We start from the raw sequence: 22,018 nt of genomic DNA on the forward strand, positions 1-22,018 counted from the left end.
TAAAGCTTAATGCAGTGTAAACCTAATGAAATGTAAACTGCTGTATTCTGAAAGTGTCGTGTCAACGGTTTGACTGATTAGGTCAAATCCCTGGAGTGACCTTTGAATGTGTGTGAGTGATCAACAGATGTTTTTGCAAGGGGGTTTTATGACACTACAGGAAGGATGAGGGGAAAGAAGCTAGGATAGGTGTCATCTGTATCCCTTTTGCTCTGTGTAGGGTGTGAGTTTTGCATACAGTGCCAGGGGGTCTCAGCTGGCCTAACCAAATGTTGTTTGTAATGTAACTAAGCTTTGATGTCCTCCTATAAAGGAGAGACTGTTTCACTCAGAACGGTACGTCCTCCGTTGGAGGGGATGTCATACTTGGAAGTATAAAGAACCGTATTGCTTTTAATACGAATATTGTGTTGCTGTACGTTTGTTACCTTACTGATTATTCTCTCTAGACCACAGCTGATTTTAAAGCTGCTATGACAATCATCATCCCACAGAAATGATCCTCAAAGTCGTCTTCAAGTGGTTCATCACATAAAATATTTGAATCTTTTTTAATAAGTCAACATAAATACACGTGAAGTTAAACAAATGTAATGTATGGTACTGTTGGATTGCTGCTAGACTGCCTTCTGGTGCATCTGGAAAAGGTTGAATGCCAGAAGGTATGGTTTAAAACACAAGCGCTGGAGTTAGTGGATATGTTTGTGTCTGAAAACAATCACACGCAGACACCACTGGAATCTAATTCTACAAATGGCATTATGCTAATAATATTATTAGTCTAGCGTAATCTTTATCTGCAGCTGGACGGGGACACATTACTGAGCGCTGCAGAGCATACAAATGTTGATTTTTAAAATTAGAATTTCTAATGTTGCATATTTCCTAATGCCCTATAGTTCACCTTTGTCGTGTAGTTACATCTCCAGAAGAAATAATCCTGTGTGTGTGTCCTGCAGACGCACAGCAATGAGACAATAGGAAGTATCCGATGGAAGATATCTGAGCACTTGAGCTGTCCGGTGGATAATGTCCAGATCTTTGCTAACGACAGTGTGGTAAGTCTCAACGAGTCTGTCTGTGACAGGGACTCAGTGTCTCTTTTTTATTAAAAACACACTTGTATCTTTCATTCCTTCATTAAAGTGTTGTTCCCCTGCATCTACATTGTGGCAGGGGAAACACAGCTTTGAACAACCTCAGTCCCCGTTTTTCTCTCACTCCGTCCCTTCACTGCTCCTCCTCCATGTTTTAGATGACCATGAACCGGGACCAGAAGCTGCTGTCCCAGCTGGGCTTCAATGACGAGCAGAGCCTCACTGTGAAGAGCTCGGGCACCGGCACCCCCTCTGGCAGCTCCGAGTCCTCGGCCTCGGCCTCCAGCAGCTCCAGCTCAGCAGTCTTCAACTCTGCCTACGCCTTGGAGCAGGTACCACATCAGCTGTGACTGCGCAACTGTGGACACACTGTGGTGTTCTTGCTTTTGACACACACGTTTTTCTGTCTCCAGGAGAAATCCCTGCCCGGTGTGGTGATGGCTTTAGTGTGTAATGTTTTCGAGATGCTTTACCAGCTGGCTAATCTAGATGAAACCAGGTGAGAGCGGTTCATTAACATACACCTTGTTGACAACAAGACAGACACCGACTGAATATTAATCAGTCAGTGTGTTTTTAATCTCCAGGATCACTCTTCGTGTGAGGAAGCTGCTGCTGCTGATTCCAACGGACCCAGAAGTGCAGGATGCTCTCGATAACTTTGTTCCCAAAGAGTCCAGCGTCTGGAGCCACCAGGTACATCAGACTGTGACGCGCTCAGGTCGTGTGGTAACTACCATGGCTTAACGTTCAAGCTCTCAGTTCTCCTTTTACATTCTTATTTTGCTTTTGCCTGTGTTTGAATCAATCTATATCCATCTTTCCTCATTTCTCTGCTTTACACATTCTTTCCTTCTCCATCATCTGTCATTGAATGATTTGCCTAACTCCCTTTATGTCTGCTTGATATAGAAGACACTGTTCCAGGGTACAGGCTCTCGCTCTCCGTCGATGTCCTCCAAGCAGCAGCACCAAGCGCCGAGTGCTGCATCCATCTTAGAGTCTCTCTTCAGGTCTTCTGCCCCGGGCATGTCCACCTTCAGAGTGCTGTACAACTTGGAGGTACGTGCACACACAACATCATGCATCAAGCATTCTTTATCAACACATCACACACAAAAGATTAGTAGCTTAACATGTGTTTCCCTCCCTCTTCTCTCTCTCTCTGTCTCAGGTGTTGAGTTCAAAGCTCATGCCCACCTCTGATGATGAGATGGCCAAAACCAGCAGCAAGTCCTTCTGTGAGAACTTCCTTAAAGCAGGAGGCCTCAGGTAACGGAGTTCAACAGACCTGTTAATGAAAAGTGTTGTGTATGTCTGCAGTTTGACACGTCAAACTGCAGTACATACTGATCCACATTTGCCACCTAGCGTAAGCTTTCATGTAATACTTCTCTGCGTTTCCTCTGCAGTCTGGTGGTGAATGTTATGCAGAGAGATTCCATCCCATCGGAGGTGGACTATGAGACCAGACAAGGAGTCTACTCAATCTGTCTTCAGTTGGCCAGGTATAAAATGCCTCACACACACACACCAGGGTTTCCGTTAGCCGGTAATTACCGGTTTTTAGCCGGTAACATTTATTAAAAAACGGTAAATTCAAAACCTGCCGGTCAAAATGTCCGGTAATAATTAGGGATGCTCCGATCGATTGGCCGCCGATCATTACCGGCCGATATTCACTCTTAATAGTTTGATCGGTGCTCTCTATAAAGGCCGATCAGGAGAGCTGGAACTGATCGATATGGACATAAACGCGAGTGAAGTGTAACCGGACGCGAGAGAGGGATCAGATCAGTTGCGGAGTCTGACTGAGACACGCAGCTCTGATCACCTGAAGCTCCGCCCACTGTTTAGAGAGAGAGAGAGAATTATTCAAAGTTACTTTTGAATAATGTAGTTCATCTACTATAAGTAGTTTGTTTGAATGTAATCATTTTGTTGTTTGTGGAATCATTTTTTGAAAAATGAATCTGAACTTTTCGATCTTTTACGATTTATAAACTGAAGCAATATAAAATTGAGCCATTAACTGAGTTTTAAACAGCATATCCGGTCATAGTGCGGTAATTACCTGCCAACGGAAACTCTGCTACACAATTCTTTTTATTATTATTATTGAAACATGACCGGTAAGTTTCGAATTTGTCCGGTAAAATTCATTCTTTCCGGACATTTGACCGGCAATAAAAAATCCTAGAGGAAACCCTGACACACACTGGGCTATACGTTTTGATTTAAGACAAAGTGCATAGCTTTGTATCTTACCAGAGTTAGCGTAGAGCTTACTTACATCTCTTGTCCCTGGGCAGAAAACAAATATTCCCCTCTAGAGAAAATGAATACTTTACTGTACAACAATGACAATATCATTAAGGCAGCACAACTATCCACAAGATGTCACGGCATTGAGAATGAATTCCTGCATGGGTGCATAATTGGTTTGATTATAAGCTACAGCAGCTTATATAACTTGATACTGAGCTTCTTGCTCTGATAGCGAAGAGCAGATCTGCCAAACTCACCTCGTAATTGTCCTCATTATCTGAGTTCATGGCCACATACTGACTCAGGCTTTATACTTATCTGTCTTTGTTTGCAGGTTTCTTCTGGTTGGGCAGAGCATGCCTGCAGCGCTGGATGATGATGTCATCAGAGATGGCGAGTCGCTGTCATCTCGTCCGTTTCGTAACGCTGGACGGGCCGGGCGACAGCTGTCTCTCTGTGGAACTCCAGAGAAGTCTTCGTACCGACAGATGTCGCTCTCTGAGCGCTCCTCCATCAGAGTGGAGGAGATCGTACCGGCCGCTCGTGTAGCTATTCAGGTGAAACACACTCGTTACCATGACAAACACACCATTCATTAAGCACCCACATTGATCTCGTTAACATTTACATATTTAATGTTCTCTTTTCCAGACCATGGAGGTGGGTGACTTCACTTCCACTGTGGCCTGTTTCATGCGTCTGACCTGGGCAGCTGCAGCCGGCCGATTGGACCTGGTCGGCAGCCCGCAGCCAATCAGAGAGACCCACAGCTCCCTTCTGCCGCAGGGAGTCCGCACCAGAGTCAGCAGTACAGGTGACAGAAAGCAGCATTCCAATGTGATTGGATGTCCTTTTTTGTATTTTTAGGTTTTTTTCTTTTGAAGCATAAAGGGACTACAACTCTCATCTTGTTTTTCAATCCTGTGTTGTAGGATAAAGGAACCCTATAACTGTGTAGCTCTTGTTTCTATCTCAAATGTGCTTTGTCATATAAGATGATGAATTGTTGTGGTGTCAACTAGATGTTTACAGTCATTAGGTTTTGTAATTTTTCCTGCACAACAAGCATTCCCGTTAAGTCACAAACAAAAGCTAAAGATAATAAGTCTCTTTCTTTCTTTTCTTTGTCTGTTTGCAGGAAGTAACTGCAGCTCCAGCAGTGAAGGGGAGACCCCGCCAACAGCGTTGCATGCAGGGATATGTGTGAGACAGCAGTGTGTCTCAGTTAAAGACACCATCATCGCCCGCGAGGCTCTGTCCCTGCTGGTCACCTGTCTGCAGTTACGCTGTCAGCAGCTATGTAAGTCTCATTTAGAGACTTGAATACACCACAAGCCTTTTCTTTTGATAATAGCTTTACATTGCCGCAAGTCCAGTGGAATAGTACTGTCGTTTAAGAAGTTGCCGTGTTTGCCAAACTTCTACAATAACACTAAATCCTCTGTTGGTTTTTTCTCTCTTCAGGTTCTTTTTACAACCTTCCCTCTGTCAATGATTTCATTATTGATGTTTTGCTGGGATCTCCCAGTGGAGAGGTAAACAACACCCTCCTTTCCTTAAATAGCCAGCAAAGAATAAATATATCCGTAACACTGCAGTGTGTGTTTACACTTGTGCTCACTTTTCCTTTCTCTATCAGATCCGCCGGGTAGCTTGTGATCAGCTCTACACTCTGAGCCAGACCGACACCTCAGCCTTCGCCGAAGTCCAGAAGCCCAACCTGTTCCTGATCTCAGTCGTTCTCACTGCTCAGCTGCCGTTATGGAGTCCTACGTCTATTATGAGAGGCGTCAACCAGAGGTAATCAAGCAAGAAACACTCAAAACATAAATCCCCGAAACTTCAGCAGAGGTCTTATGTGTACTTATGTGGTCTTTTCTTCTTAGGTTGCTGTCCCAATGCACTGAGTACTTTGACCTAAGATGTCAGCTTCTGGATGACCTAACCAGTAAGCCTTTCAATTTCCTTTTTGGCCACTTTTATCGATCAAACGCAGAGGTTATAGCCTCCCGTTTAAACGACTAAAGATCAGTGTATCATACAATCTCTGTCTTCCTTCCTCTGTCCCTCTCTGCCTCCTCCAGCCTCAGAGATGGAGGTGTTAAAAGTGAGCGCAGCCACCATGCTGGAGGACGAGATCTCCTGGCTGGACAACTTTGAGCCTAGTTGGAGCTCTGAGATGGAGACCAGCGAGGCGGACAACATCCTCCTGGCAGGACACCTCCGTCTCATCAAGACCCTGCTCTCCCTCTGCGGCAACGATAAGGAGCATCTCGGTGAGCACAGATGAATATCAGAACCCGTTCAACACTTTCTGGAAGATTATGAAATTGAGAACAGTAATATGTGATTTGTCTCTTTTCTTTAGGTCAATCTCTGATTCAGCAGTTGTTGGATGACTTCCTGTTTCGAGCCTCGCGCATCATCATCAACAGTTCAAACCCCACCCCCTCCCCGGCCCCCAGCCACGACTTCCACCCAAAGTATATACATTATATACATTATAATACATTATTTTATTCATCTTTTGGAGCAATGGAAAAAACACTGAAAACATTAACCTTTTGTCATGTTTGTGGTGTGTTCAGGTGCAGCACAGCCAGCAGCAGACTGGCGGCCTACGAGGTTCTGGTGATGCTCGCAGACAGCTCGCTCTCAAACCTCCGCCTGATCGTCAAAGAGCTCATGACCATGCACCACCAGTCTGATCCTTCCCTCTGCAAGGAGTTTGATGTAACACACCAGTTGATTACAATGATACTTTTCGGTGCATATTTTTTGATAAGAGATGAATTGAACTCCTTGTGCCTCTCTCTCTCAGTACCTCCCTCCAGTAGAGAGCCGCTCAGTGTCCGGGTTCGTTGGGTTGAAGAACGGCGGCGCCACATGTTACATGAACGCTGTGTTTCAGCAGCTCTACATGCAGCCGGGTCTAGCAGAGGTACACATGTGCTCTTTATCCTCTGTATTCTGCTCTTTGACTTCCACACACTGGATCTAATAATACTGAATGTGTCTGCTTGGTTTAAAGGCTTTCCTGTCCATCGAGGAAGACACAGATCAGCCGGAGGAGAGTGTCTTCTACCAGGTCCAGTCTTTGTTTGGCCACTTGATGGAGAGCAAACTGCAGTACTACATACCCGAGAACTTCTGGAAGGTAAGAGACACTTCAGATTGTCGTGCACTCACCCCGTCAACCTCAAGTGTAGCTGCACATATGTGGGAAAGTGCAAAGTCGAAATCTATTTACATGGGGAAGAAACATTGACCATTATTTGCATTCAGCTATAAGTGGGTTTATCTTATTGAGAACTGAGCCGTGTTCAGGTTCAGGTTATTTATTTGTACCCGTAGGTAGATTTTGTTTGCAGAGAAAAAGACAAGGGATCCATCCTGACACTAAAAACAAACACAAACAACAGACTCATCTCTAATAAAGGGACTAGTAAAAAGTACAAGTATACCCTGCTCAACCAAATCTCAAAATATTTTAGGAAGGAAAACACTAGTACAAACATGGACATTCAAAATTATTATTATTATTAAATAAATAAATAAAAATAGCCATCTGTGTGACACTCCTATGATGCGTTAATGTGTGCAATAGCTGCTGGGATAAAACAGTTTTTACACCGCTTCGTTCTTCTCTTTGGGACAACTAACCTCCGGCCCGAAGGTTTATGATTGACTATACCTCGTATATGTCCCTCCCAGCAATAAGAGTATAATAAATCACAAAACCATTGACTATTATCTAACTGCAAATGGGTTTTGCCTTTTTCAGATCTTCAAGATGTGGAACAAGGAGTTGTATGTACGAGAGCAGCAGGATGCTTACGAGTTCTTCACTAGCCTGGTGGATCAGCTTGACGAACATCTCAAGGTAAAACCCATGCCCATTACAGCAAATGAAAAAAACAATAGCGAGGTTCCTAATTAGTTATGATTATGTTATTAACAATGAGTCTCCTATCCACCAGAAAATGGGTCGGGAGCAGATCTTCAAAAACACATTTCAAGGAATCTTCTCTGACCAAAAGATTTGCAAAGACTGTCCTCATCGGTGAGCAAGAATATTTGTTCATCAAAATGCAAAACTTCTTTTATTTTGAGACACACATCGGTGAGGTTTGACCTTTTTGATATTTTCCTGCAGATACGAGCGTGAAGAAACATTCATGGCTTTGAACCTCGGAGTGACGTCTTGTCAAAGCTTAGAGATCTCTTTGGACCAGTTTGTCAGAGGAGAGGTGCTGGAGGGCAGCAACGCCTACTACTGTGAGAAATGCAAGGAGAAGGTGTGTATAGTGCTCCACATATGCTTTTGTTCAACCTCACTGATATCATGCGTATCTACGATGTTTGCATTTGTTCATCCGCACAGAGGACCACAGTGAAGAGGACATGTATCAAATCCCTGCCCAGCGTTCTCTGCATCCACCTCATGCGCTTCGGCTTCGACTGGGAGAGTGGACGCTCCATCAAATACGATGAGCAGATCAGGGTACGAAGCCTCAAATCTCACGTCACTAAGATGCTGTGCTTAAAGCAACTCAAATCCCAGAAATAATGTAAACAATCCTGTGTTATTGGTGCACAGTTCCCCTGGGTGTTGAACATGGAGCCGTACACCGTCTCTGGGATGGCCCGTCAGGACTGCAGCGGAGAGGCCAGCGAGAGTCGAGGCGACGGGACCTCAGGAGGGTCACCCCGAAAGAAAGTCACGATTTCTGAGAACTACGAACTCGTGGGAGTTGTCGTCCACAGCGGTCAGGCACATGCCGGTCACTATTACTCCTTCATTAAAGATAGACGGTAAGAGACACTGTCTTTTTATTTATTTAACAGGCACAGTGCACATTAATCAACATTTCTGTAAATGTGCCAGTTAGTCAAGAGGCTATTTTTCATCTGTAGTCCCTGGACAGATTTTGTAAGTCAACCTAAAGACACATTTCATTTTAAACAAGTAAATATAATCAAATAAAAACATGCAGTACTAGAAATATTAATAAATAAACATAACAATAAAACAAAACAAAATGCTAAAACACCGGCAGTGTAGACGGACAGGGGGTTGTAAGGTGCACAATTGTGTCAGTGTTGTAACTCCTCACTAACCAGGTTTTGAATTGGGATTTAAATAAACTAAATGTAGTCTGGTCTCTGATTGTAGATGGGATTGAGTTCCATTGCTTTTCCTGAGTGGAGTCAGAGGTTCCTTCACTTCTCCCTCATTTAATTGGCTTATATTATACATTAATAATCTAAATATTCTGAAAATCAAACACATGTATTGTATGATTTGCTTGTCAGAGTTACAGGCTGCGAAGTTCCCCGTTTGTATTTTCCAGCTCCTATTCCTACTTTACTAAAGATTCACCTAACCAGTGATTAGCTGAGCTCATTAGTCTGTTGCATCAGTTTTCCAGGCACATTGTAGGGGACCTCCTTAGGGCACATGAATGCAGGATCAGACTTTGTGTGGGCTGTTCTGGTTTAGTGGGTAAGCATCTCCAGATGTCTGGCTCTGGAAGGCAGGGTTGCTCACTGGAGCGTTGGAACATAAAGGGACCGCAGGAGCTAATATCTGGCAGCCCTGCTCTCGCTCACCCGTTTGTTCCTATCCCCGCGTAATACTACGACAAAGAGAGTTTGTAATAAGGACGCTGATGTCTTTCCAAATATGCAGTCATTGAGACTTGTTGTAGAGCTCCTTTCAAATTCTGTTATCATTGAAGTCAGTAGATTCCAATTTAAGTTGAAAGGTTTTGTTGTTATATGTGCAACAGTTACAGCGTAGTAGTTTGCAATGAAAATCTTATTTCCCAGGCAACTTCATCAGTCTAATAAACAATAAACTTGCATAAAAAAAGACAAAAGACAAACAATCTTCCACTAAAAGAGTGAAAGTGACAATATCAAGAGATCTGTGTGTGTTGAGGCTGAACCTGGACATCACACAATGTGTTGACCAGGTATATCATATGCTCCATTGAAAATCCTCTTCATTGGTCCTTATCTCTTAGTGGCAGCGCTCGTGGACGTTGGTACAAGTTCAACGACAACGTGGTGGAGGAGTTCGATATGAATGACGAAACTTTGGAGTATGAGTGCTTTGGGGGAGAGTACCGTCCCAAAGTGTACGACCAATGTAAGTGACATCTAAAGCACTTAACCTAAATTAATCTGATGACACTAAATGATGTATTTGTTAAACTCATGAGGCACACAAGTCACCTTGATGTTTTTGTGTGTGTGTTACAGCTAACCCATACCCTGATGTGCGGAGGAGATACTGGAACGCCTACATGTTGTTCTATCAGAAGATCAGCGACCAGAACTCGCCCGTCCTGCCCAAGAAAAGCAGAGTCAGCATCATGAGGCAAGAGGCTGAGGACCTTACACTGTGAGTGAACCTCACACGTAAAAAACATTTATATATTAGTTACGATATTTAGAATCAGCATTAGGAACATTCCCAGAAAATGTCACCAGTGCACAACCTCGTACTAACCTGCCTGTTTCTCTTTATTTTCCAGTTCTGCCCCGTCCTCCCCTGATGTTTCTCCACAGTCCTCTCCTCGACCCCCCAGGGCCAACAACGACCGCCTCACCATCCTCACCCGCCTGGTCCGCAAGGGAGAGAAAAAGGGACTGTTTGTAGAGAAGATGCCCGCCAGCATTTATCAGGTAAAGGCCTCAAGATATATCAAAGAGGTCTTAAAGGGGACCTATCATGCAAAATGCACTTTTTGATGTCTCTTTTACATAAATGTGTGTCCCCGGTGTGTCGGGGAACTCACGCAGCGTCAGAAAATAAAACCCTCTCTCTTCCTCCGTACCCAAATCTCTAATAACGGGGCTACAACGGAGCTGATCCAGATTTGAGTCCGATATGACGTAATATCTGAAATGTAGGCTGGCTTTACACCCACGGCCCAATCAGAAACGTCGCTATCAGAAACAATGCCCGACTGTTGTGGACGTAATATGGTCGGTGCATGTTTACATTAGCATCGCTAACACTCAGAGCTAACCTATACTGGAGAGCATGTGTTTGAAGAAGCAGGAAATAAAAAGGAACTCACCTTGTGGTATAACCGGCAAGAGAGAAAGCCTTTGAGCTCCAGACTGTTTCAGAGATAATCCTTGATATGACGTTTCATCACGGCAGTATTTAGTTTCATCACGGCAGTATTTAGACAGTAGCTGCCGGGTCCCGCATGAGCTCAGACTCCTCCTTTTTTATTTTGATAAAAAAAATTATACAAGCTTTATACATAAAATCAGCACTTTTGAAACAGGAAGTGAAATAGAGGGATGTGAGGCATGGCTAGAATGGGTGATCTGTTTGGTAATTTGAGCAAAACACTTCATAGACATGTTTTTTATATATTTGTATATATCTGAGACCTATGCTATTGCCTAAAAATAGCATGATAGGTGACTTTTAACATTTGTTCTGTTAGTAATAGGTGGAGAATTAGCTGGAGAGGAAACTGAAAATCTCTGTTTGTTTGTGCAGATGGTGAGAGATGAGAATCTTAAGTTCATGAAGAACAGAGACGTCTACAACAGCGACTACTTCAACTTCACGCTCTCCCTGGCCTCCGTCAACGCAGTATGTACCGTTTGTGTTTGTCATGTGCTTCGACTGTTTGGGTTTCATTTTCTTTTTGTGTACACTTGCAAAGTAGAGCCAGCCCCACAGGGAGCTTGATCTATACAGCAAGCATTTTAGTCATTAGTATTATCTTACGTTTTCTCCTTTTGCAGTTCTTCTTGAAGTAAATGCAACTCATACATCTTCTTTCTCATACCATATATCTGTCACTTTTTGACCGTCTTACTTACGAAGTGTTTACATCGTTAGATTTTTAAGGCCATGAATAGTATGTTTCTTTTGTTTTTTTCGTCCACCATAAATACTTAATTTTAATTAACCACACACTGTGAGTGGAGACTTGTTAAGAAGGGACCACACTGGTACCAAGGAAATTGAAAATCATCATTTATTTGCAGTATAACTAAATTATACAACTGTTTATTATAGTAAAATTGAGTTGCAGCAATCAGTGTCTTACATGTTTGTGTGTGCGTTACAGACGAAGCTGAAGCATGCGGACTACCAGCCCATGGCCAAAGAGAGTCTTAAGCTGGCGGTTCACTTCCTGTTTCACACCTACCTGCACACCAAAAAGAAACTCCGGTATGTACCCACATGCAGCCTCACCGCCGTAATGAACATCTGTCATACGCAGCAATGTAACCCCTTGATTGAATATGTGTGTCCTGCAGCGTGGACACAGAGGAGTGGATGGCCACAGTGGAGGTGTTGCTGACTAAGAGCAGCGAAGCCTGTCAGTGGATGGCGCAGTACCTGGTGGGGCCGGAGGGACGAGAGACCACCAGGTCGGTGCTTGTTGACACACACATACACACATACACACATACATACATACATACATACATACATACATACACACACACACGTAGAATACTAGGACTGTACCAAATGTACTTTTTTTACATTAGAGGCATTCGTTCGAGTTTTTCGAGAAATGTGTCTTTTTTCATGTTTTATGAAGTCATTGTTTTTTTTTAAACTTTTTTTTTTAATTTATTTAACTGCTAGACCTCCCTGGCTTCCTTTGTGCACTGACTTTTTTTTTAAAATGAATTGAAGCATAATATTTTTTGTCAGATAAAAACAGTTTAGTGGAATTAATCAATGCATTTTGGCTTCATAATAACACTATTTTCAAGTTATTGTAAAGGTTCAATTTGCACTTTCAAACCTACCATAATATGCGTTATTCACCCACCCACAAACCTCCAACTTTATATTGAATTCACTGTAAAACTGCAAATTACGACCCCATTATAATGCTTTGAATGCCAGTTTTAGTGAAAAAGGGCATACAAAGTGCAGTTTTCTGTCCTCCTGCGCCGCAATTTTTAGCTTTTAGAATCACAATAAAAAAGTATAACTGACGAGATTTGAGCTCGGCAACTTAAAAGACAGTGCAGTGACAGTTGCCCCGACATAAAGCTTAGATGCGTGTGCCTGTGGGTGCCTTGGTTTAGTCACTGCAGCAGTTTGTAGCAGTCCTTGAGAAATGCGATACTCCAGACTTGGCAGCTCACAGTGCTGCTCCCTCACTCCAATCAATGCTCATTGAACTCTCTGACCTTGGTCACGTTGTTCCACCCTCATAAGCAGCGAGAACATACTTACAAGTCCATTCAATCTCTATAGTATGTTCAAATACACACACCACCTGAGAGTGTCTTTAAAGCTTGTATTGCATTTGCGCTGACAGTGGGAATATTATAAATGTGAGTGCATGTTGCTCACTGACTGGATGCTGATTGGCAAAAAAAAGTCCCTTGGTATTATGTGATGTAAACATTTGGCCCCAGAGGAAGGTGTGTGTTATCAAAGGTGTTGTCTCCTCTTCGTTTAGGCATGGGTGATCATATGGCCCTCGTACATTATTAGATTTTGCACATCGAACATTTGGACAGCCGTACATCCGGCCCCCGAAAAGCCCCAACATATGGATTACAGCATTGTGTTTCATTAAATAAAAACACATGTTTTTTTTGGAAATAATTACATTTATCTTTTTTCAATAAATTAAGATTCTGGGAACAAGCAAAGTCAACAAACAATCCTACACTTCCACCAATGGACTATAGATTACCTTATATAATAATAATAATAATAATAATAATAATAATAATACTACTAGTATAAGTGTAGCCAAATATTTGCAACGGTGTAAAATTAGCTGATTTAAAAATAAATATACACAGGATAAAAAGGCCACTTTCCATACTAATTAACACCGATTATGTATTGTTATATCTTCCCCTCAGGGTCTGTCTGTTGGAGTGCAGTGTGAGGGAGGTGAGGGTGGTGTTCGCCTCCATCCTTGAGAAGACTCTGGAGTGCTCACTTCACTTTGGAGACCCGGGAGCGGACAACTTAATGGACACTCTGCTCTCCTTATTGGACAAAGACGTTCCTGAGAATGTGAAGAACTGCGCTCAGTACTTTGGTCTCTTCAGTAACTTTGCTCAGAGGGTAAGAAACCATCAACAAATCAGTTGACTTGTCTGCAGTCTTTATCAGTGCTGACACATTGAGTTAAATGACATTGTGCTTTATCTTTCTGTTCTCTCTCAGGGATGCGGTCCTTGTCAGCTGTTGTTGAAACACTCAGCTTACCGCCGGATGCTCATCTTCCTGCTCGGACCCAACAGGCAAAACAACCAGGTACAACTGAAGCAAGAACAAATATACAAAATGACAGTCATTACCAACAGCCCTACTAACTACAGGGTTCGTACGGGTGCTTGAAATCCTTGAAAATGCTTGAAATTTGACGTGGTGTTTTCAAGGTTGGGAAAGTGCTTGAATTTTGGGAATGGTGCTTGAAATTGAGATAAAGTGCTTGAAAATGTAAATGCTTTACTTTTACAAAAAAATGCTGTCTGACTGAATAGTTCGCTTTTAGATTAAAAGAAAAGAATTGCTTCTCTTCTACATAAAACATCTCCGCTGCGGCCTTCCCGCGCTATGCGCGCGACCTGCAAGTGTTTGTGTTACTGTGACCTGGGCATTCTGCTGAGAGATAGATGACTGTGTGCCAGGAGGTTGCAGTTTCAACGAGCATTGGCTAGCAGAAGACAAATGCAAGCCATGGCTAAGACGAGGGTCAAGCCCACGAGTAGCCTCCTGCAAAGTTTGCAACAAATAACGATGCGAGAGTCTGCGCTGACGAGCCACATGAAAGGTACGCCGTAGTAGAGCATTTTAGATTAGGCTAACGTTGCATGTTACGTTTGTTTAAGCTAACGTTAGCGAGCTGAATAGCGAACTCCATGAGGGATAATAATAATTGCAGGGGACAATCATTTCAGAGGAGCGTACCTATGTTAATATGTGCGTTACAGTCGCCATCCTGTGGTGTTCAGAGGACGAAGCACTCACGGCATTTCGTGTTATAGTCACGAAATATAATCTATTGATTTGACACAGAGCGATTTTGAAAGCAATGTATTTCTACTGTATGTTTCGTGCCTAAACCAAATGTGACTTGCTCTATCGAAATCAGTCACATTGACCCGAAGACACATTTTCGTTTGCATTACTGGTCTCGGGGAAGCTCGCGAGTGTGTTTGTGTATTTTTGCGTGTGTGTACCGGGGAAACACTCACAAGAAACACCGGCTGTTGTTATGCTTGCTGTGACGTTACATTAGTCCGTTCTCTGCTTGTAATCATGCCGAAGCTTCAAAGTTGTATTTATCATCTGAATTTGCCGAAACAAGTTTAATATTCTGAAAGCCAATACTTTGTTTATTTGAAAACATGAAAACAAACTGTCTTTTATATAAAATTGAAGTATTATACAATTAAAACTACATTTTGCTTTAATCCCATTTGTAGAATGAACACAGTCTTCCTTTGGAGATGTATAAGTCAGGAGTCTTGAGTAGTCAACATTACCTAAAATCATTATTCTACACATTTGTACATATTATTTTCCACTTGTTACCATTGTGAGTCTATTTCTATGTAGCTCTGCGTGATTTTGTGGCTACAATTCAGGCTAATACACTACCAGAGGTGGATAAGTACTCAGATGTTGTACTTGAGTAAAAGTAGAAGTACTCAGATATTGTTTGAGTAAAAGTAGAAGTACTCAGATCTTGTACTTGAGTAAAAGTAGAAGTACTCAGATATTGTTTGAGTACATTTAAATTTAAATGTATGTGGAACTAAATTGATGCCGGTCTCCCTTGTAAAAGAGATCCATGATCTCAAGGGACCTATCTGTCTAAATAAAGGTTTGAAATGAAATTGAAATGAAATGTAAAAGTAGAAGTACTCAGATCTTGTAGTGAAATTATAAGTACTCAGATATTGTACTTAGTAAAAGTAGAAGTACTCAGATCTTGTACTTGAGTAAAAGTAGAAGTACTCAGATCTTGTACTTGTGTAAAAGTAGAAGTACTCAGATCTTGTACTTGAGTAAAAGTAGAAGTACTCAGATTTTGTACTTGAGTAAAAGTAGAAGTACTCAGATCTTGTACTTGAGTAAAAGTAGAAGTACTCAGATTTTGTACTTAGTAGAAGTACCAGAGTGTAGGAATACTCTGTTACAGTATAAGTCCTGCATTCAAAATGTTCCTCAAGTGAAAATAGAAAAGTATTCTCATCTAAATATAGTGAAAGACAGTAAAAGTAGTCGTTGTGCAGATTGGTCCATTTCAGAATAATATATATGATGTGTTTTATAATGATTGATCATGAAAGTGTTCTCAAAGCTGGTGAAGGTGCAGCTAGTTTGAATGGAGGAAAGTACACCATGTACCTCTGAACTGTAGTGGAGTAGAAGTACACCATGTACCTCTGAACTGTTGTGCAGTAGAAGTACACCATGTACCTCTGAACTGTAGCGGAGTAGAAGTACACCATGTACCTCTGAACTGTTGTGCAGTAGAAGTACACCATGTACCTCTGAACTGTTGTGCAGTAGAAGCACACCATGTACCTCTGAACTGTAGAGAAGTAGAAGTACACCATGTACCTCTGAACTGTTGTGCAGTAGAAGTACACCATGTACCTCTGAACTGTTGTGCAGTAGAAGCACACCATGTACCTCTGAACTGTAGAGAAGTAGAAGTACACCATGTACCTCTGAACTGTTGTGCAGTAGAAGCACACCATGTACCTCTGACTTGCGTTCACTACTAACCTAAAAGTACCCCAACAATTAATCAATAATGTATTGAAAAGTTATTTGGCTGATTGTTGTATATTGGCTCAGCCAGGTTATATGGGAGGCCCAGTCTACGTACAGGTCACTAATTTTGAAATATTAAACTTAGTTTTCTTTTCTTTAATTGTTCATCCTCGTGTAGAATGCTATCACGAAACACACATTTGGTTGTTTATAGCATAAAGAACATCTGATTTAATGTGAGGTAGGGAAATAATCATTTGAGTATGTGTATATAAATATGTAATTTACAACAGCTGTAAGATGCTGGAAAAGCTGGAAAATGCACCTTGAAAATGCTTGAAAAGTGCTTGAATTTGACTTTGGAAAAGGTGTAAGAACCCTGTAACTACTGTGAATGCAACTTATACAAAATGGTCTCCACGTTTCTTCACAGAACCGGCGCTGGAGTCCCGCTCAGGCTCGGGAGTTTCTTCACCTCCACAACACGCTGGCCTTCATCACACTACACTCTGACCTCGACCCCCAGCGGACGCATCGTGAGACATTTAAATCAAATCTTGAAAGTCACTGGGTTTTTGTACGATGCAGTTCTCAGTCTGATCCTCACCTCTCTCCCCTGTTGTCCTGCGTAGCTCCAGAAGGGTCTAAGCTGCGTGTGAGCTGCATCCCGTCCTCGACCCAGCTGCTGCCCCTCAACGCAGACATCCAGGCCTCTCTCTTCACTCCAGAGGGACAGCCTTACCTTCTCGAGGTAAAGTACACATTTAAAACTTGTTTCGGCATTCTTCTCAATCAGGGATATAGAAGAATCACAAAAACCCAAATGGGGGTTTAAGAAGGTCTTTGATGTTTTTCTTTTAAAATATTTCCAGGTGATGTTTGCCATGCGGGAGCTGTCCGGGCCGCTGTCCCTCCTGATCGAGATGGTGACCTACATTTCGTACTGTAACGAGCCTTTCTCCCTGGGTGTGCTGCAGCTGCTAAAGGTAAACTTTAACGTGCTAAGCTTCAAATGTTGGTCTTATCTTTGAAACTGTCTCGGAACTAAACAAAACTAATGACCTGTACCCGTTCATAACCATCTTTGGTTCCCCTCCAGACCCCAAGTACAATGTTAGGACTGAAGCCCAATGTCATTTCACTGAAATGGGAAGACTCAGATCCAACTACCTTTACTCACTTGAATGAAGATGTACCATTTCCCTGTATTGAAAATACTTGTCAAGGGTCTCCTCAAAGACTTGAATAAGTATGGAATCTCTTCTTTACCATATTAAAGAGAAAATCCAACGTTTTCATTCAAAGTAAAAAGTCATAATTTGCCGTGTTTGCTTAAAACAGCTCTTGTTAATTTTTACAAATGCATATCCAATAGCCTACTACGTGTTCCCGCTATTTTCATCTTGTGTTTTGATTTATTTGACAGTTTCTTTTTTATCAATTCTTGTTATTTTGTAATGTTCTTAAATGTTGTTCTATTATAATTCCTTCTGAATATGTTGTGTCTCGTAGTCCCAGCTGGAGACTGCCCCCCCTCATGAACTGAAGAACGTTTTCCAGATGCTGCAGGAGCTACTGGTGAGTGACGCTCACCGGTTGACTCTGTAACCCTTCACCTATTTGTAAAATCTGATTGCTTTAATGAACAGGTTTCCTAACATCATTTCAATCTTTCAAATCAGGTAATGGAAGACCCTCTGCAAACCCAGAGACTCAAGTATGCATTTGAGTCAGAGAAAGGCCTTTTAGGTATGTTTGTTGTTTCTCTAATACCCACAGCTGGGACATCAATGGACTAAAAACCCGTTCATGTCATACATCTACAATATAATACTGTTCTTTTAAACATTGTTAGTTAACTGCCATGCATATTATCAACATCTTCTGATTTTGTGTGTGTTACATGAATTTATTGATTGTTAAAAATCTAACAGAGTGCTTTTTCTTCCCAGCTTTGATGCACCAGAGCAACAACGTGGACAGCCGACGCTGCTACCAGTGTGTGAAGTTCCTGGTCACATTAGCCCAGAAGTGAGTTCATCGAAGGGCCAGAAGTGTAGAGGTGTAGTCTTGGATACATTTGAATGAGTCAGTCAATGTCAAATCTTATTTTCAATGTCCCACTAGGTGTGCTCCAGCCAAAGATTACTTCAAGGACTTGTCTGGTCACTGGAGCTGGGCGGTGCAGTGGCTGCAGAAAAAGGCAAGCTTCTCTCAGAAATATGTTTGGTATTTTTTAGGCATTTTTGCGCTAACTAGTGAATGTAGATAGCCTTCTGAAACGATGGGAGAGAGATACTTTTAGCTAACTTCAAGCAAATTAAAATCATGGCTTTTATATTCAAAATACTTTCAAATTAGTTGACATATGTGAATAAATGTGCTCATTTTTAAATCCTATTTCTCCTGCCCTCAGATGACTGAACATTACTGGACTCCACAGAGCAACGTCTCCAACGAGACATCCACTAACAAAACCTTCCAGCGCACTATCTCTGCACAGGTACACACACACACACACACACACACACACACACACACACACACACACACACACACACACACACACACACACACACACACACACACACACATATACATACTTAATCAGCATGACATGATCCCCCCCTAGTTCCTCCACCTCCCTACACAAACCCACCCTGTCACTTGTTCTTGACATTCTCTTCTGCTCTCAACTTGCCTGTGTTATTGTGTGTATTCATCTCTGCAGGACACCTTGGCCTATGCCACGGCATTGTTAAACGAGAAGGAGCAGTCCGGCAGCAGCAACGGCTCAGACGGCAGCCCGGCAAACGAAAACGCCGACCGCAGCCTCCGACAGGTAGCCCTCAGCACAGCCAGCTTCTTAACATGACTCATCGTATTATGGCAGCTCGTGCTCAGTTCACGCAGCCAAAAAGGAGAAGAATGGAACAAAAATGGAACATCTCCGCAGTTTCTTTCAAAAGCCGTAAAGGCAGTTTGTTACCTCCTACGGTGGTTAATAATGGTGGATTATAAACGGCTTCATTATTCTGATGACTCCTGCTGTTCCTGACAGGAAGCCCACACAACTCAGCGCTGTCAGACTCACTCTGGCACTGACAGGAATACTCCAGATAATCAGAGTGCTGTATAGAATAATAATAGAATAATCTCGCTGTCACTGCTAGATATTCCATTTGTTCCTTTTCCTTTTTTCTTTGTTCTCATATATTTTTTGTATCTGTCTCTCCCACAGGGGTCAGAGTCTCCCATGATGCTCGGCGATTCGAAGAGCGATCTAGAAGACGTGGACCCGTAGCTCGGCCCCCCCGCAGGAGAGGCCTCCGATGGAGAGGTGGCACAGCTCCGTGCAGCCGACTGAAAGGTCTGCACTTTGCCTCTGATTGGTCGGGACATTTGGGACTCCAACCACAAGCCAATCGGAACAATAATTCTCTTGGTCGCTACAGCAACGAAGGAGCTATGAATAAATCATAAATTACTTCCTTTCAGAGCAGCCAAGGCGACGATGGAGATGCATTATCTTTAAGGGCAGCAGAGTTGATTATGGGGGAAAGTAGAAAAAGAAAAAACCTTCCTCGGTCACGCGGATGACTTCAGTTTATCCTTTTATTCATTCATTCACTCAGAATGACAGCAAGGTGGAAGATGGGTTTGGGTTGTGTTTTAACAATTTTCTGCTCATATTTGCCAATGTATCTACATAGACATATTCATATTGTAAAGATTTGTTCCATAGATGTACTTTCCAGTGTAAGATAATATTTTAAAGTCTCCTGTGCTCTTCTCCACAGCCATGCAATTTGCGAAAGGTCACGTTAACGGCTCTAGAGGAACGTACAGACGTACAGTAACCCCTCCACACACGAGCACTTGGGGGGGGGGGGGGGGGGGGTTGGGGTTAACTATGCACTTTATAGTCCAGCCCAGTCTATTGTGATGTACAGCTGAACTGGTCACTTCCTCTAGAGCCTCGTCGCCATTGTGTCCTCTTCTTCTTGCTTTTAACAACTTATATTTTCAGTGCCACTTATGCCGACACATGGAAGCCCTGATAGCTTTGCGTGACTTAACCATTCACCAGGGCCGCAGTACAGGGCTCTGTCCCATAAACAGGACACGGCCTCATCACATCTTTAAAAAATGCAGTGCCATGGTCCGCACTCTTCCTCTGTTCACGTCGTCTCGCTGTCAGGCAGCCCCATGTGCTGGAATTTTATTATTTTTATCGCTGTTTTTTATTTTCGTTGCCATTTTTCTTTGCCTCCGGATGCATTGAATATTGGAGAGGATGTTTAGGGACTCAAGCCTTATGCAAGAAAAAGCTGATCTGGAAGTGCACAGATCAGTGGTGGTGGGCCGTCAGTGCCGACTGAGGGGAAGCTCAGGAGCATGTTTTCTTTTGAGGTGCCAAGGTTACACACATGATAGAACTTGTGAAAACCATGCAAACGTGTGTCACTCATTCACTCCGCTCACGAACACAAAGAGCAGGTCCTTATCGCATCACTGTTACCTCTGCTTTATCAGGTTTGATTATTTTTGTCTTTTTCAATGGTGTTTTTCTTTTTTTGCTTGGCCTTTTTTTTTGCTTTTGTCTACCTTTTGGAAACACACACACAGAGGAGCTGAACCCAAATGTAGCTCTAGTTTCACAGCGGAACAGCACCAGTGAATCCATCGTCCCTGCCCCCAGTCATCGGGAGACTTGAAGTGCCTTAACCTTTCGATCTCTCCCCCGTCCCACCTCCGAAAACTCTTATCACATCTCTGAGGAGGTGGGTCAACATCTGCTCCACCTGACCGCGACACCCAACCAGTGTCCACGTGGTCAGATAGTCTCGCTATAGGAGTACAACAGGGCTTCTTCATCCCCATTAGACCCAAAATAAGACAGGGAAAATGTCCTCTGTGTGTTGTGACAAAGGATTGTAGAAATGTAACTTGATTCTGTGTGTATGGGGGGGGTGGGTGTAAGTTTGACCCTAATAAAACAGGGTCAAGGTGACAGGACAGGGTTTCGGTGATGGTAAAATGCTGCTTCTTTTCACTCTGCACTCAAGCAGAGACACTTTGTAGATACAGATTTATGCTAGGTAGTTTTAAAGAAGCCACATGTTCACTGAAACGTTCTGAAGACATGAGCCTAAACTAGCTTAGCGGATTAGCTCTCAGCTTTAACAGGTCAATGTTTACAGTGTGAGAATCTATCAAGCAATCATTCAAAACCGTTTTTCTGTTGGGAGTCGTCACGTGATCAATCCACTCAGGCTCTGTGCGTCCTCAGAGCCTGAGAAGAGGCTGTTTTATCCCCTCCACACCCCCCCATCCGGCCCATTACCCTCTCTCTAGATGTGAATGTCACGTCGTGCTGTCTCTCGGCACGTTTGCATGTGTGGCAGTAAGTGGTGGTGAAGTTTGTCTTTTTTGTGTGACAGATAAAAAAACAGCCCCCCCCCCCCCCCCCCTCCACATGTGTGTTTTGCTGTGTTATTTGGTCATTAGCACTCACTTTCACATCATTGGCCCCTTCTCTGTCTGATGGAGCTGTGCCAAGAGATACATGAGCCACATTCAGCCAACAGCGTCTCCTACGTTTTCCCCACTGCTACATCACCACAACTACTTAAAAAGAAAAAAACTTCCAAACAATCGTTGTTTTAATCCTGGGATGCAGGGCGTGGAAGGGATTGGCATCTGTACGGGTTTTTTACTGTCATTCAATTTTGAGACTTCACTTCTGCCATCGCAGGATTCTGTAATGCATGTTAAAACTCAGTTTTAATTTGTACATCAGAGTTTGAATAAGGGGAAATTTGATATAAAATAAACTGGAATGCACAACCTTTTGTAAACATTGTTTTTATGTATGTTTACACCTTGTCAC

The 22,018-nt window shown here is 42.7% G+C and overlaps 1 protein-coding gene across 6 annotated transcripts in view; it reads left to right on the plus strand.

Moving 5' to 3' along the window:
* The window catches only part of usp24 (ubiquitin specific peptidase 24), a 37,350-nt gene extending 15,370 nt beyond the window's left edge, over nucleotides 1–21,980 (plus strand). For 3 of the 6 annotated variants that reach the window (XM_034081610.2, XM_034081611.2, XM_034081615.2), the window contains 41 exons: nucleotides 960–1,058; nucleotides 1,256–1,429; nucleotides 1,511–1,596; nucleotides 1,685–1,826; nucleotides 2,010–2,159; nucleotides 2,272–2,369; nucleotides 2,510–2,605; nucleotides 3,700–3,922; nucleotides 4,017–4,179; nucleotides 4,504–4,665; nucleotides 4,830–4,900; nucleotides 5,005–5,165; nucleotides 5,252–5,313; nucleotides 5,450–5,641; nucleotides 5,734–5,848; nucleotides 5,954–6,098; nucleotides 6,187–6,306; nucleotides 6,397–6,522; nucleotides 7,150–7,248; nucleotides 7,346–7,428; nucleotides 7,522–7,663; nucleotides 7,750–7,869; nucleotides 7,966–8,180; nucleotides 9,395–9,519; nucleotides 9,633–9,774; nucleotides 9,908–10,058; nucleotides 10,894–10,989; nucleotides 11,474–11,577; nucleotides 11,667–11,780; nucleotides 13,251–13,458; nucleotides 13,561–13,650; nucleotides 16,559–16,661; nucleotides 16,758–16,876; nucleotides 16,998–17,111; nucleotides 17,638–17,703; nucleotides 17,808–17,874; nucleotides 18,078–18,156; nucleotides 18,253–18,328; nucleotides 18,542–18,628; nucleotides 18,857–18,967; nucleotides 19,367–21,980. In XM_034081610.2, coding sequence (XP_033937501.1) covers nucleotides 960–1,058; nucleotides 1,256–1,429; nucleotides 1,511–1,596; nucleotides 1,685–1,826; nucleotides 2,010–2,159; nucleotides 2,272–2,369; nucleotides 2,510–2,605; nucleotides 3,700–3,922; nucleotides 4,017–4,179; nucleotides 4,504–4,665; nucleotides 4,830–4,900; nucleotides 5,005–5,165; nucleotides 5,252–5,313; nucleotides 5,450–5,641; nucleotides 5,734–5,848; nucleotides 5,954–6,098; nucleotides 6,187–6,306; nucleotides 6,397–6,522; nucleotides 7,150–7,248; nucleotides 7,346–7,428; nucleotides 7,522–7,663; nucleotides 7,750–7,869; nucleotides 7,966–8,180; nucleotides 9,395–9,519; nucleotides 9,633–9,774; nucleotides 9,908–10,058; nucleotides 10,894–10,989; nucleotides 11,474–11,577; nucleotides 11,667–11,780; nucleotides 13,251–13,458; nucleotides 13,561–13,650; nucleotides 16,559–16,661; nucleotides 16,758–16,876; nucleotides 16,998–17,111; nucleotides 17,638–17,703; nucleotides 17,808–17,874; nucleotides 18,078–18,156; nucleotides 18,253–18,328; nucleotides 18,542–18,628; nucleotides 18,857–18,967; nucleotides 19,367–19,429 — 4,959 coding nt within the window. In that variant the 3' untranslated portion in view covers nucleotides 19,430–21,980. The remainder of the gene's footprint in view (nucleotides 1–959; nucleotides 1,059–1,255; nucleotides 1,430–1,510; nucleotides 1,597–1,684; nucleotides 1,827–2,009; nucleotides 2,160–2,271; nucleotides 2,370–2,509; nucleotides 2,606–3,699; nucleotides 3,923–4,016; nucleotides 4,180–4,503; nucleotides 4,666–4,829; nucleotides 4,901–5,004; nucleotides 5,166–5,251; nucleotides 5,314–5,449; nucleotides 5,642–5,733; nucleotides 5,849–5,953; nucleotides 6,099–6,186; nucleotides 6,307–6,396; nucleotides 6,523–7,149; nucleotides 7,249–7,345; nucleotides 7,429–7,521; nucleotides 7,664–7,749; nucleotides 7,870–7,965; nucleotides 8,181–9,394; nucleotides 9,520–9,632; nucleotides 9,775–9,907; nucleotides 10,059–10,893; nucleotides 10,990–11,473; nucleotides 11,578–11,666; nucleotides 11,781–13,250; nucleotides 13,459–13,560; nucleotides 13,651–16,558; nucleotides 16,662–16,757; nucleotides 16,877–16,997; nucleotides 17,112–17,637; nucleotides 17,704–17,807; nucleotides 17,875–18,077; nucleotides 18,157–18,252; nucleotides 18,329–18,541; nucleotides 18,629–18,856; nucleotides 18,968–19,366) is intronic. The other 3 variants (XM_034081613.2, XM_034081614.2, XM_034081612.2) reach the window with 2 other exon arrangements.
* Nucleotides 21,981–22,018: the final 38 nt, after the last annotated feature.

The sequence above is a fragment of the Pseudochaenichthys georgianus genome, chromosome 4, assembly GCF_902827115.2.
Source record: "Pseudochaenichthys georgianus chromosome 4, fPseGeo1.2, whole genome shotgun sequence".
NCBI lineage: Eukaryota > Metazoa > Chordata > Actinopteri > Perciformes > Channichthyidae > Pseudochaenichthys > Pseudochaenichthys georgianus.